This window comes from Notechis scutatus, chromosome Z (assembly GCF_049901735.1).
Source record: "Notechis scutatus isolate UNSWTSFEM ecotype Mainland chromosome Z, rNotScu1.2, whole genome shotgun sequence".
Lineage (NCBI taxonomy): Eukaryota > Metazoa > Chordata > Lepidosauria > Squamata > Elapidae > Notechis > Notechis scutatus.
The window spans coordinates 97,815,014-97,830,618 of record NC_142025.1 but is presented as its reverse complement, the minus strand read 5'-3'; the positions used below and the strand labels follow the sequence as shown (position 1 = coordinate 97,830,618).

Sequence of the window (15,605 nt, the reverse complement as noted above, 5' to 3'; positions counted from 1 at the left end):
GACCACTGAGCAACAGACCAGTTCTGTTTTTCTTCAGCCCAGGTAAGACGCTTCTGATGTTGTTGTTCAGGAGTGGCTTGACAAGAGGAATACGACGTTTGAAGCCCATGTCCAGGATCCGTCTGTGTGTGGTGGCTCTTGATGCACTGACTCCAGCCTCAGTCCACTCCATGTGAAAGTCCCCAACACTTTTGAATGGCCTTTTCCTGACAATCCTCTCCAGGCTGGGGTCATCCCTGCTGCTTGTGTACCTTTTTCTTCCACACTTTTCCCTTCCACATAACTCTCTATTAATGTACTTTGATACAGCACTTTGGGAACATCCAACTTCATTTGCAATTACCTTTTGAGGCTTTCCCTCCTTATGGAGGGTGTCATGATGGTTTTCTGCACAACTGTCAGGCCAGCAGTCTTTCCCATGATTGTGATTCCTACTGAACCAGACTGAGAGACCATTTAAAGGCTCAGGAACCCTTTGCAGGTGTTATGGCTTAATTATCTGATTAGAGTGGGACACTTTGAGCCTAGAATATTGAACCTTTTTACAATATTCTAATTTTGTAAGATTGTAGATTTGGGGTTTTCATGAGCTGTAAGCCGTAATCACCTCAATTATGACACATCACAGCTTGAACTATGTTGCTTTGCATGTAATGAGTCTATCTCATATATTAGTTTCACCTTTTAAGTTGCATTACTGAAATAAATGAACTTTTCCACGATATTCTAATTTTTCGAGTTTCACCTGTATATAGGGCTGCCCTTGGAAACTACTTGGAAGTTGCAACTTGACCAAATGTAGTAGCATATGCATCATGGGTTTATTTCATCGGGTCTGCGTAACACCTTTGTTCCCTGAGCTGCACTAGTTACCAGTAACTTCTGAGTGTAATTGAAATTGCTAATTATTACTATAAAGACCTTTATAGCATAGGGCCTAGTATTTAAAAGGCTATCTGTACTCTATAGCTTCTGTCCAGACTGTATGATTAAGCAGAGATTCCATCCATTAAGAACCTGCTGGGACCTAAGAAACATACCTTTCCAGTCATAGCAACTTCCCCTTGGAACCTCATAACTTTTATATACAATACGTCTGATTCTAATTCCAGCTCTGCTCAAAAGAGCTCTGAAAACCGGGCTTTTTCTTAGGCCCTGGATTAGAGTGTGCAACAAATCCTGAATGTTTGCTTGTCTTTCAATGGTGGCTTCTCTTCCAGCATGTCTGTTTTTTTAAAAAGTATTATTTATATATTATATGTTTCCATTACACAGGCGATCTTCAACTTACAGCTATAATTGAGTCCAACATTTCTGTTGGGTAAGCAAGACAGTTGTTAAATGAGTTTTGTCCCATTTTATTACCTTTCTTGCCACAATTGTTAAGTGAACTGCTGCAGTTGTTAAGTTAATAGCATGCTTGTTAAATGAATCTTGGCTTTCCCATTGACTTTGCTTATCAGAAGTTCGCAAAATGTAATAACATGATCCTGGGACCTTGCAACCATCTTAAATACATGCCACCTTTCAGGTATCCGAATTTTGATCATGTGGTCATAGGGATGCTGCAAAAGTTGTAAGTATGAAAATTGGTCATAAATAACTTTTTCAGTGCCGTTGTAACTTCGAATGATCACTAAATGTATTGTAAGTCAGGGATTACCTGTGTGCCATTCAGAGTTGCTGTAGAGTATAGAGTGGTTTGTCAGATTTCTAAAATAAATAAGTTCAGATCCTCTGGAATCAGTGATTAAAAAACCACTTTTCATGTAGTTGTTTATTTTCAATTAGAGTACAACTGGAATGTTTGTTTCAAATTAATATAGATCAGAAATAGCTGCTGCTTTTGAATTCACAATTCAAGTGCCATATTCCAGGCAAACCACCAATGAATGATACTATAGTTGGGAACTAATAGGTGATGGTACTTACATATCCTTAATTATTGATCACAGTTTATTTGATGGCAGTGTCTAGGTCTGAAATGCATCTGTCATTCCAAAATTCCCTCAGAGTAAAGCTATTCCAAATATTCTAGAAACTGGGAGGAGTTTTAAATAACATTTTAGACCTATCCACTCCTTCGGGGTAAATTTTCCAACAGTTGAGTTGACCAAAGCAATCAGGATTAATTCTGGTTAGCATTGTACAAACACAAGTGTTGTTGTAAATGAAAGTATTCAGGTGAACTGTAGGAACATAAGAACAGTCCAGCTAAATCATGCATCTAATCTAATCTGCTCATCTAATCCAGGATTCTCCGTTTTCATGATCAACCAGACATCTTTGGGAAATTCCAAAGTATGGAAAGCAGCATGAAAGTCCTCTTCCATTGTCTCTTCTCAGCAACTGGTTTAGTGAGTTAGAGATTGGCAAAATATGTTAAGGACATCATGTTAAATCCTACTCCGGAGCCCATGTGGCACAGTGGTTAGAATGCAGTATTGCAGATGAATTCTGCCCACAGCCAGTAATTTGATCCTAACCGGCTCAAGATTGACTTAGCCTTCTATCCTTCCAAAGTTGGTAAAATGAGGACCTAGATTTGGGACAATATACTAACATTTGTAAACCACTCAGAGAATGCTGTAAAGCACTACGGAATGGTATATTAATCTAAATGTTATTGCTTTTGCTACTCGCACAAATACAACTTCTCCGCAAAACACTCACTCCAAGTCTGGAATTATTCTTTTGCATGGGAAAAATCTGCAAATTTTGTGCAAACAAGACACTCTTATTTTTTCTTCATGTAAATACAATTATGCAAATCATTGCATGTAGTTACAGATTAGGTTCATTTACATCAATTCATCTTGACTTGTTTGTTCAAATTCATATTGCTTGCTTCCTATTATGTGTTTTTGTTTATTATTTTGTGGAAATTGAAGGCTTGGATGAAGTATGTTATTCTAACAGGAAGAAAAAGAGAAACTGAGTAAGTGACAAAAGTGAATAATTATAGTTAGCTTCATTAGTCAATAAAGGCAGAAAAACATACATTTCCTAATATTCTATCCATCTGAACTTATTCAGTTCAGGAAACATAATTTGTGTGTCAAAATGGTTTTGATATGAACCTGCTGTGCAAATAACAGTGTAGTGATTAAGTTCACACACTGAGCTAAAGTATGTCTTACTTTGCTGTGGTTCACTGAACAAGGTAAAGACAACAGCTAAGTTCATATGCCATGTAAAGCATAAACCATGGTTTACAATCGAGAGAGATTGAACTCCCATATGCAAAACTTTTGATTAAATGCTCTTTCGTACCATTGGTTGATCATGTACAAAATCAATCATTAGAAAAGGGATTAAAATGTTCAAACTCTGCAACACTGCAGTGGTTGTAAGTGTGAAGTGTGGAAACCATTCACAAGTTACTTTTTTCAGTGCCTTTGTAACTTCAAATGTCATTAAATGGTTGGAGACCACCTGCAGTTAATCACTCAGAAATACACATAGCAATCCTTGACCTACTAGGATAACTGAGCCTGGAATTACTGTTATAAATTGCAGTGGTTGTTAAGCAGTCACCAGGCAATCATGCCATATTTTACCTTTTGGGGGGGCAGTCATTAAGCAAATGCAGTGGTTGCTAAAAGAAGCTGTTTTCCCCAATGGCCATTTTTTGCTGGAAATCAGAAATAAAACAGCAAAAACCCACAAAAACCGTAGTCATGTGATCACAGGATACTGCAAACAGCCACAGATGCAAGCCAGTTACCAAAATGCAATCACAATGAAAGGGTGCGGCCATCTCTTCTTCAAAATCAGATCATCAGTAGCTTTGGGGAAGTTCATCATAACCTCAAATGATCACTAGCAAACGTTGATAAACAGAGACTATTTGTACTTAATCTCATAAATTATTCCATAGAAATCTTCACTAGTGCAGGGGTCTCCAACCTTGACAACTTTAAGACTTGTGGACTTCAACTCCCAGAATTCCTTAGCCAGCAAAGCAAAGCTGGCTGAGGAATTCTGGGAGTTGAAGTCCACAATTCTTAAAGTTACCAAGGTTGGAGGCCCCTGCACTAGTCAAACCAGGCTCAAAGATTGCACCTAGGCCACAACTGGGGATGGACTTCTTTCATGCTTCTTGTTCAAAATAATTTGAAAAATATTGTCCCGAGCAAGAGCGTTTTAAAAGCACCAGAGGAATCCATTGACAGATAGTTTGCTTCTAATCTTTGAAGTGTCTTAGGAACCTAGGATTTTAACTTTTGACAGAAAGCAATCTTGTGCCATAATTTTTTTTGGACATGACAGAAATGTTATGCATAAGTGTTTCAGAGCTATGATACAGCAATTGAAGCATGAGTTAATTCTTGTGAATTTGTTTATTTTATGAGTAGGGCCTTTGTTCAACTATCAAAAGGATTTCTAAGAAATAGTACTTACACTTGAGTCTATTTATTCAAACCAGAGAAAAATATTTTTTAAAAAACATGATTAAGCAGAGAAATCTGGCTGGCCATAAAGAAAAGCAGATCTCTTTATTTAAAATTAACTCTATGCTGCCACAAAAAAAAAAAAAAAAAAAAACACAAAAACCCTTTGGCAGCTTCCATAGAAATCATTTGAAGGAATGTACTCAAGCAAACTTTAGGATTCAATATTCTCCATCCTTTGTATACCCGTAGAAAGATTAAAAGTTTTCAGGGTTTTTTTTCATTCAACCATGGGCCAGCATTATTTCATCTGAGCCCGAAGTGGTTCATTAAGGCAAACTAGCTGTATAAACCAATGCTGGCAGTGGTTTTACTCAAAACCTGGACAGGCTAATTTGTCAGGCCTGACCCAACTTGGGCATTTAGGAAAGAAAAACCTTTGACTCCATTTGTAGAGAAAAGGTATGCTTTTATTAAAGCCAAGTGGTTACAGCATAAGCAAACCCAGATCTGAATATTCCTGCATAAACCCTCTGATTTTCCACTTTCCCAGATCCTCTCAGGTTCCACACACACCCCCGCCTTCATCATTTGATCAGTGTCTAATACTATTCAAATTAGCAGTTTGGGTAACAGTTCTAATGATTGGCGCCTCTTCGATGGATGTTTGCATTCCATTCTCACACTTATATCCTTGGATCTCTTTATCTGTTGTTTTGGATTGGCACCTCTGGTCCTATCATCATCTTCTCGGTGTTTCCTCCCCATTTCCCCCCCTTTTTATGGCAGGATGCTATCAATGCAAAGTGAAGATGAAGGGGGTGGATGGCAGATCTTCTATCAATGATATATCAATGCATATAAATATATTGCTGAACTCTGGTTAAACCATGGAACGTCTCCTATCTTGTGTCATGCTTCAGGATTTATGACAGGGTCATACATGAGATTCACGTAAGGCTCATTTCCGTAATGGGAACCATAGTTTACAGATGTGAAATTACATCCAGTGCCCCCCTTTCTAAGATTCCCTTTTCTACCCGAAGTTAAGGTTAAGGTCCAATTGACCAGTTAAGGTCTCAACTAATCTTAAAAAACAACAAGAACCTAGGCAAGATGTATTCCCTTTCTCCCCTTTGTTTCTCTCTTCAGCAGGAAACAGAGAGGGACTGAGACATTAAAGCTGTAGTGTTCTGCATGACTGTTCCAATTGAATTCAGGGCACCTTACATCTGGGTAAATACACATACGATCAAGTGACAAATTAAGAACCTGTTTGCTAAGGGAGGATTAATGCATAAAGAGTGTAATTGAATAGCTGCTGCAACAGAACCAGAAAAGTGTTGACAATTGTATAGGTGAGACTGGTCAGAGGGCAAGGTGTAGAAATGGGGTTCAGGTTTGTTTAAGAGGAGCTACCTGAGTCTCTATTGGCAGGAGGATTAGGTGAATCAGTCATAGTAATAGCAGGGCGGTTTCTTCCTCTTGTTAAATGCTAATTGTTCTCTCTTCGCAAGGAGGAAAAAACACCTTATGCTTATATGCTAAATTTTGCAGCAGGAAGAGAAAAACAGGAATCTACATTTTGCAGTCACAACAAGGTCTGCAAGAGGAAAAAACCAAGCTTAGTGCATGTGGTGCTGTGTGTTCACCATTTGTGCTTTGGATAGGGATGGAGGAAAAGTAGAACAAGGGGGGAAATCTATCAATTTTTGTGTATGAGAGAGCAAGGTTCATTCAGTTTCTACATATTGCTGTGCAGAAGTTGAAAGCCAAGATTATCCAATCTCTAAGGATTTAGATCATGACATCACAGCCTTGTTTCTAGGATATCAGGGATTAGGGGGCTGAGATCTTTAAGAGGGGACTGCAATGTAAGGCAAAGCTAAGACTTAACTCAGCAAAATAGGGGATAAGGCTTAGTTGGTATTCTTTTCAGACATGGGTTGTTGGCCAAAGAGGAGAGCTTGATTGGAGTTAATACTAGTCTAGATAAATCCTCACAGACATGACTATACAGCAAAATAAAGGTCAAAATCTGGAAAACATTTTCCTTGGTTCCCTGGATCCTTTTGTTAATCATTTGTTCCCTTCATAACAGATCCTGGAAAGGAAGACAACTCTGTATCCTGTTGTGTGAGACAGTCCAAATGGACATAAGATTGATTTCTTAGTAAGCCTCTATCAGGTTGTGCTTTGAAACAGGAGGAAATCTGTCATCTTCAAATTTTGCACCATGATTTGCAGAAGAGAATTTAAAAAAAACTATATTTCAATTTTTGTCTGGGGTTTTAGAATCACATCTATATAAATTATTGGGTATTTAAAAAACCTGAGTTATGGTTAAGGAATTATTCATGAAAAAAGGCTATAATCTGTGGAAAAGCAAAGCAAAAAGAAAGTAGTTGTGATTAAGAAATACAGATACCATCTGATAAGGAAATAGAATTCTGCCCCTCCATATAACTGAAATGCTTTGATCACAAACCATATGGGTGATTTAATTTCCTTGGGAGTTATTTTAATCAGGGTGCCTGAGTACTGATTTGACTATTTTTCTTTTCTCATAGCTACAGCCCTATGAAGGGGATGATCTGGAGATGAAAACACAGTCCCAAAAAGTGCATTGCTGATGTTTCCTTGGTTCATGCCAAGAGAAGGACAGTCTTCCCAGGGATGGGTAACCATGAAAAAGAACCATCATCTCCTAAAAGGGCACTACCCCCTTCCCGGTCCAATAGCACTGTATCTTCCAAACACAGCATTGCTTGGCAGGTGTGGATCCTTTTGACAGAGTGTCTACAAAACTGATCCCTACATGTCCCTGGGATTGGGAGAGGAACTCGAGATCAAATGTGTGACCAGATACACCTGTCTACTTTGCTTGGGTTAATGGATGTGTTGGGGTGGGAAGCTGGGCTGAGTATTTTATGGCCCACAGGCCACACCTGGCCCTTCAGTTATCCCTGGCAGGGCCTTGGCAGGGGTGCAGCATTGGGATGCAGGGCAGCATCGTTGGCCATGACAGTCCATGTTTCTCATGTGGTTCCTGGGGAAAATTAATTATCCATTTTTGTTCTAAATTTTATTAAATAGTAATTCCTAATGTTGCCTGTATTGTTTGTATTTTGCGAGACTGTTGAAAGTGGTAATTCAACTCTGTTCAAGGGTCTGTACACTCCAGACTGCAATATTGGCAAAGTACATGGTCTTGAACTCTATCTGGCAGTGATAAGGGGCTGCAGGATAGTGAGGATAGTGCCTGGATAGTTACAACCCAAGTCACCAAAGATTTCATTTTGGATGAAAGCTCCCTTGTTTCTGATCTTTTTTCTTTTTCTTTTATATAGAGTTCTGAGAGCTGGGAAGTGATAGATGATTTGCACATCCATAGTGGGGTCAGCCAGCAGCCAGAAAGGCAGGAGGGTTATCTGCTAAAGAAGCGAAAATGGCCTTTGAAAGGCTGGCACAAGGTATGGTGTCAGTAAAGTAGCAGGATTCGTATTTCCCTCCAAAGATTCAAGGGTGGGGATGAACTGCAGCTTTGCTCCTTGTTATCCTGAGTTGTCCCTACTTGTCTGCTATTCCCAGTGGTCTGAATTAAATAACTGTAGTACTAAATTAACAACTCCCATTTCCAAGCCACTCTGGCTCTCCTAAACCATGGAGATAAACAAAGTGTCGGTCTCCCAAATATTTGCTGGCTGCTGCTGTGAATTCTAGGAGCTGCACTTCAGTCTATCAGGAGACCGATAAATGACAGATGGTTCTTTCAAGAGTTTTTACAAGGATTGTTGCCATAATATATGTGAATTATTTTGCTTTGCTTTGGGGCTACAATTTTAGGCATACTTAGCTGTGAGTAAATTCTTAATGGAAGTTAAGGGGTCTTATTTCCAAGTATTAGAAATTCCAAGTATTTTCAAAGTGTCATACCAAGGATTAAACTCTGCTGCAATTAACTGAGATCATTCTGACAAAATACAGGGAGTTGTCGCTTAAGAACACCGGGACTTCCAATCCTTATATGACATAGTTGTAATTAAAAAAAAAATGACTACATCACTTAGCAGTGGTATCTCCAGCAAGCCAGATTGCTGTTATTAAACAAGGATTACACAGGTTGTTGAGGGCCTTATGTAACCTTACGTTGTGACTTCTTCTTTTTTTAAAAAAAAAATTTATTTGGGTTTTCACAAAAACAAAATACAAATAAAACATCTTTTTTTGGAAATAGCATGGTCCCAGGTTATCACTTCTTCATACAGACGCAAACTCAATTTCATGCTCATTTTTATGTTCTATTCCATATCTTATTACTGTTTTATATTTTCTACATAGTTTTTCCCCTCTTTTAATTTTCTCAACTTTATTTTAATTATCTCATCTCAATTCAAATCATTATATTTATCCTTTTGTCTATCCTGTTGCAATTTCATATTATCTTTTCTCATTAAACAAATTTTCCCCTGAAGTTACTAATTGGAGTATGACACCTTTATATCTTTTAATTTTATCCATTCAAACTCTTATTTAAGCTTCAATGTGTACCTTTAAGATTATAGCATTCAATATAATACATAACTTCCAATCGAATTCTGCTTGGTACATTCTTAAAATACACACTATATTCTTAAAAAGAAAAGATTATATATATATATATATGTAAATAAATCACACATTCCCTTCCAATTCAATTCTAATTTAATATTCATTAAAATCTTAACATCCTTAACATTTCTTTTCAATTAAATATCATACTTCCTTGGGAACACTTATAAACTTTCCATAATTCTTTTTTTCCCGTATTTCTCACTTATAGTTTTATAAATCATTAATAATAATTAAAATGTTCCCATCCTTTCCTAATTTAATTATCTCATTCACTTTAATTCATTTATTTATTAACAAACATTCTACTACATTACAGTGAATATTGTATCAATCATTTTAGTCATATTTTCTAAAATTATTTCTATTTGTAATATAACAATGCTATCTTATGTACCTTTGCAGAATCCCTTTTACATTTAAATTTTCACCCATTATCTCTAAACAGGCTTATGGTTTCAATCCTTATATCTTTTCCCTGTTTCTCTATATCTTGTTTCTGTCTTTTACAACTTCTTTTCCTTACCTTCTTCCCCCTCTTCTTCTTCCTCCCCCTTTTACCCCCTTGTCTCTCTACTTCTAATTCTCTCATCTGTAATCCCCTCTTCTGTTGCTTTCTAATATTATACTTATCTTTCAAACTCTTCTTCTTCTTTTTGGTTGTTTTTTCTAGTCTTAAACCTTTCACTCTCTTTCTCCCCTTTCCTTTTTTTCCCCCACTTAAAATTATTTGATCATTAAAGATGGCTTCTTCTTTGTCCCAATCTTCTTGTTCTGCAAGCATTTATTGTTGTTTCTCATAGTTCCAGATCTCCATATCTAAGAATTGAAATACGAAGCCAAAAGAAGCTCTCCCTTCTTGTGCATCTTCTTTCCATTTTTTAAGTTCCAGTTTCAGTTCTTCTAAGAGTGATGCCATTTTAAACACTTTTAAACAACCACCCAATTAGTTTTAGTCATTTAAATGCAAAAACCAAAAATCACCAAGTAATCCAAATAATCCAAGGCTGTTTCTCTTGCTTCTTTTTTCCACTTTCTCTTCCTGGGGTTCTATTATTTTGTTGCCAAGTTTCAGTTAGGATGTATCTTTGGGGAATCTTGTTAAAGTTTCATTGTAAGTACCTTTTAGTTACAGTTCCATTCCTTAGTTCCAGGCAGTCTCCTCCATTTTTCCAGATCCTACCCTTTTATTCTTTTTTTTCTCCTGTCCTGCTTTTAAAAACTTTTAAATATCCAGAAATCTTTATTATCCCTTTGACTTTTATTTTCAGCTTAAATGCCTATTAATGTCAAAGTGGATTTTTTTTCAATTTCTTGCTTAAGTCTCTTAGCTGTCAGTATATGAAAGGGAAGAAAAAAAAACCTAATCCTTTCCCTTTTTTCTCTTCGCTGCTTCAAAATCTTCTTTGAGAACAATGGTATTTAGTTTAAATTCCAGGGTACCTTATGTTATTGCTTTTTCAGTTTAACCCGGTCGACCAAAACTTTCTCTTCTTATCTTCCTCCTGCACGTTCTTTTCCGGTTCAGTTCTTCTTTGAGGTGGCATTTCTGACCACCGCTGCTACCGCCTTCAGGAAAGGGAGGTAATGGTCAGCTGGGGAAGAGAGATGCCGCTCTCCTCGACCCTGCTGGCAGTCTCCCCCCTCTTCACCACCTCTACGGGGTGGCTTAGCCCCGAAACCAGCTGGCTCGGGGCGCTCCGGCGGCGAGCACAGATCGAAACCACGCACGATCGCAGATTTTAGTCTGTTGCCGAAGAGACTCAAACTGGAAGCTCATGAATTCTTACCAGCTTCCCTATTGACATCAGAATCCAGCAGGAATGTTCATGAATCACAATGATAATAATAAATACTAGCCAGTGGTAAATATATGTAGTCCTCGACTTACAACCACAATTGAGCCCAATTTTTCTGTTATTAAGTGAGATATTTGTAAAGTGAGTTGTGCCCCATTTTATGATCTTTCTTGCCTCAGTTGTTAAGAATCTAGGTCTGTGAAAATAAAGTATAATAAATGTAGCCTGTTTTATGAAGTTTAACAAGTACAATGTTCAAAGTTCAAAGTATAGAGGTTTTTTTTATTGGAATATTTAAAGGATGTTGAGCAACAGGTCAATTTTACAATTGTCTCAGAACAATCATCTAAAAATGAACATCAATGTAAGCAGCAAGAATCTGTGAATGTTGTTGGCTAAGCTCAAGGGTGAAATTAATTTTCAGGGGAAAAATACCTAAGCAGGACAAAAGCTTGTGTTTAATAACCAATATTAATATTTATTTATTTACTTTATGTATATCCTGGGGTGGCGCAGTGGTTAGAATGCAGTTCTGCAAGTTACTTCTGCTGACTGCTGGCTGCCAGCAATTCAGCAGTTTGATCCTCACTGGCTCAAGGTTGACTCAGCCTTCCATCCTTCCGAGGTCGGTAAAATGAGGACCTAGATCATTGGGGGCAATATGTTGACTCTGTAAACCACTTAGAGAGCGTTGTAAAGCACTTTAAAGAGGTGTATAAATCTAAGAGCTATTGCTATTGCTATCTCACCTTTAATATTTTTATAAATAATTCAAGGAGTTCACACAATACTCCCTTCATTTTATTTTCCCCACAACAATCCTATGTCTTGGATTTTGCTGAGACAAAGTGACTGGCCCAAAGTTATCGAGCCAATTTTCATGCCTAAGGCAGTATTCACAAATCTCCTGGCTTCTAGCCTAGTGCCTTAACTACTAGACCAAATATTGACTGCTGGAAAGATGGAATATGCATTCTGAACAATGGCATGACTGGTGCTTAGAATTTTGATTGGAAATACTGAACAATAAATAAATAGTAAAAAAATTATTTATTCTATTTATGCTATGGGTCATATTAAACATCATCATGTTTATGATCTCCATTGATAATCAACAATCTAAACCAATTTTTTCAATTGGTGGACTACAACTTCTAAAATTCTCAGCCAGCATAGTCATTAATTGAGTGGGAAAAGACTAGTCTAAAACTAGTGAGTATGATAAAAGCAATTTTGAGACTGTATTGTTCAACTCTTTCAACTTTTTAAGGAATATCATATGATGTAGCATTGATTTTATTCTGTCAAGTCTAGTACTATTGACTTATTCCTTTCTCTCATTTTTTCTCTCTTTTTCACTCTAAGCGTTATTTTGTTTTGGAAGATGGCATTCTGAAATATGCCACAACACGCCAAGATGTGAGTACAGAATAATGGAATTGGGAATAACTGAGTGTCATGTACCAATATTTACAGGAATCCTGATGGGGACAAAGGGGGCCAGTTAATTACTGATAAACTTATTTAAGAAAAGGACTTATATAATTTTTCTGTATAACTACATTTCTGATATTTTCTCTAGGTCTTGAAGGGGAAGTTACATGGCTCCATAGATGTTTGTTTGTCAGTCATGTCAGTTAATAAGAAGGCCCAACGTGTGGACTTGGACACAGAAGAGAATATTTATCATCTTAAGGTACATGTAGAATGACTCAGGATGAAAGAACAGAAAAGATCACTATAATTCTGCAATCATTTCCAATTCATCCCTAAGCTCTGGCTTACAATTGCTAAGCTGTTGTTTCTCCATTGTTCAAATTCTGAGAACTGGAATGAGAATGTATGTGATGGAGAAAAGCTTGAACTGACAAGTTGTACCTGAAAACATGTTTTTGCAAAGTCATTGTGCTGGCTACACAAACCACATTTCTCCATGTGGTGAAGCAGGAAAATGCTTTGCAGAACAGTAATTCTCTAATATCTAATATATGCCTGTAGAGTACAGCAAACATAATAGTATCCACACTGAGCATTTTGTTTGTCACAGCTTATCATTCTCCTGATTTTTGGTAAAGGGTAATGAGTCCACTTCTGTTCTGTAAAGATACAATTCAAATACCAACTGAATCTTTAAGACCCATTCAAGGTAGGATTATTCATGTATATGCATGCAGGGCACAGCTGACTATATGACATCTTGAAATCTGATCGTATTCATCCGTTGCTAAAAGCAGGACTTAGCTTCTAAGTTACATTTTCTTGCACTTTTCAAATAATGTAGCAGGTTGGTCCTGTATTAATTGGTGGCTGCACATTTTTATTTACTACGATTAAGTATCTGAGGCTTCCCATGGCCTTTGTTTCTGAAATGAGGCAGTTTTTAAATCTTCTATGTCAAATGAATACTTAATAACAACGGTTATCTCCACCATAACCATAGCAAGTTACTATCTTTTGTCATTCATAAAAATTTTTAAAAAAACGCAAATTCTTGCCATGGAATCATGTTAAAATGAGGCTCATAATTTCATGCCAATTCTCAAATAAAGGTCTAGAAATCAGTTTTGTGCCTCAGATTTCAAACATTGTCTTCTATCCCCATCTGATTCGTGGTACAATTTCCACTGGCAGAGTTGACCCTGTCTTTATATGAATGAAGTTACTTGCAGTTACTAATTTGGGGTATCAGAAGAAGGAACAGATTGTTAAGAGTGTTGTTGTCAGAGAGGGGAAATGAAACATTTGTTATATTTTCCCCCATCTTATAAACATTGGTTTGAGCAGAAGACGCAGTTTGTGCTGCAACTCAGAATCACAATGTTTGGGACAAATGTTTTTATTTTCTTAACATTTTGCGGTCTTGTCTCGGTCTCACTTATTTCAGATAAAGTCCCAAGAGCTATTCAATAATTGGGTTGCAAAGCTGTGCTTGCACCGGCAAGCAGAGAAATCATATGTATCCCGAAGACAGACTGGTGGTGGCAGAGCCTCTCATCCCACACAAGTGAGTACAGTAAAATAGAGCCTTCTTTCTTGACGGCAAGCATCTCTTCTGAAATGTGATAATGGAGCATCTTAAGTATCCCTCACTGTTTTTTGTAGATTGTTGCAAAGAGAGGAAAATTGTATAGCATCTGTCCGAAGAATCGCTTTTTGTAACATGGGTCAAAGTTGTGTAGATTATTCCAAGTGAATAATTCTCCTCTCCTCCCCTCCCTCCCCTCTTCTCCCTAGAATGCCTTTGAGCTCGTCATGGACTTAGAGGCATGGAAAAGAAAAGAAAGAAGTAAATTGGGTGAAAGGTGCTGCTTCTGTTTTGCTGAGAAAGCCAGCAAATAAAACTATATTTGAAGGAGAAAAATTCTCTTGCTGTCTAATAAATTGGGTGGTTTTTAGAAGAGGTAATGTGAAACACCAGAAGTGTGTATGTATGTGTGTATTGATCTAAGAGTTTGTATGGATTTTTCTGCGCATTAGCAAGATGCATCTTGGAAATGAGTCATTTTTTTAATGTTTCTGTCAGCTGGGTGGCAGTACCTAGATGAACTTGAATGACAATGAAAACTAAGCAAGTTCGGATGTGGTATTTTAACATCCACCAGGAAATCCTAGGGCTGTTTACTAAAGTGGGACATCAAAACAACAAGTTAAAAAATCTCTGAAGAAGTCACAGCTAACTACTTCTAAACTATTATTAAGAAAATAACATGGAAAATTCTACATAGTCCTCAGAAGACAAGCTGGAGTTAAGAAGCATGTTTCTACTGTTGTATTTTATGGAAGCCGATATCAGCATTAGGGTACTATCCAAACTCTGCTTTGAACTCAATTTCTCAGGCAAATTTCTCATGTGGTTGGGAATGTCCTCTATGACAGCGGTCATCAACTGGTGGTCTGTAGACCACTAGTGGCCCACGAGAAAAGTTTGGTGGTCCACAGAAAAAATTATTTGCATTTTGTATATTGCACTAAATCAGGGGTCCTCAAACTATGGCCCCTGAGCCGGATATGTGCAATGAATGTTTGTGTTGCTGCAGAGAGTCTTCCCTTTCAGGGTCTTTTTGTGCTGGTCAGAGAGGGGCAAAAGGGTCTGCTTAAGCCTCCTGGTGCTGGGCTTTCGGCGAAGGCTGGAGGGAAGCGCCACTGGTGGCGAAGAGCCGGAGGGCCTTGTTCCAGTGGGACTTCATCATGGCCTGGAACTGGCGGACCATCTCAGCCCGCTGAGTCTCCAGGCACTGGGACCTGGCCTTGCACTCCCGCAGGTTTTCTCTCTGCTTGGAAAGCCTATGCTTGTAGTCCTTAATGAAGTGCTTCTGCTGAGCCTCCTTCTTGGTCAGATCCAATTTGAACTGAGACAGCTATTTTGCCAACTCTTTCTCATGGTAGCTAGTTAGCTCCAACAACTGCTTCCTGTTTGGGGCCCTAAGGAGCCCAGGTGGGCAGGCGAGGAGTGGCTGGGAGGGAAGGGGCAAGTAGAGGCGCCCCTCGATGTGAGTGACAGTGAGTTGGCCATGCCCACCCAGTCACATGACTACCTAGCCATGCCCACCCAGTCGGTCATTAGGCAGATCATATGAATGGTCTGCGGGATTTAAAATTATGAATTTAGTGGTCCCTGAGGTCTGAAAGGTTGATGGCCTCTGTGGAATCCATTTTATGATAACATCTTTCACAAATTTGCCAGTGTACCCAAGAATTTCACAGGCTGAAGATCCATCCTAGATTCTGAAGTGGAGTGAATTACCCATTTTCTTTGCTTCTAGTTTCCATTCTTCCTATATTGTCTTGCTTCATTCTTGCA

At 38.0% G+C, this 15,605-nt stretch overlaps 1 protein-coding gene across 10 annotated transcripts in view; it reads left to right on the top strand.

Annotated features, from left to right (window-relative positions):
- Window positions 1–15,605, top strand: part of OSBPL7 (oxysterol binding protein like 7) — a 48,950-nt gene that overhangs the window by 8,950 nt on the left and 24,395 nt on the right. For 7 of the 10 annotated variants that reach the window (XM_087946877.1, XM_087946876.1, XM_087946872.1 and 4 more), the window contains exons 2-6: window positions 6,965–7,169; window positions 7,745–7,867; window positions 12,170–12,223; window positions 12,387–12,500; window positions 13,689–13,808. In XM_087946877.1, the coding sequence (XP_087803003.1) occupies window positions 7,071–7,169; window positions 7,745–7,867; window positions 12,170–12,223; window positions 12,387–12,500; window positions 13,689–13,808 (510 nt within the window). In that variant the 5' untranslated portion in view covers window positions 6,965–7,070. Of the gene's footprint in view, window positions 1–5,554; window positions 5,631–5,976; window positions 5,996–6,964; window positions 7,170–7,744; window positions 7,868–12,169; window positions 12,224–12,386; window positions 12,501–13,688; window positions 13,809–15,605 lie in introns of those variants that run through there. The other 3 variants (XM_087946874.1, XM_087946870.1, XM_087946867.1) reach the window with 3 other exon arrangements.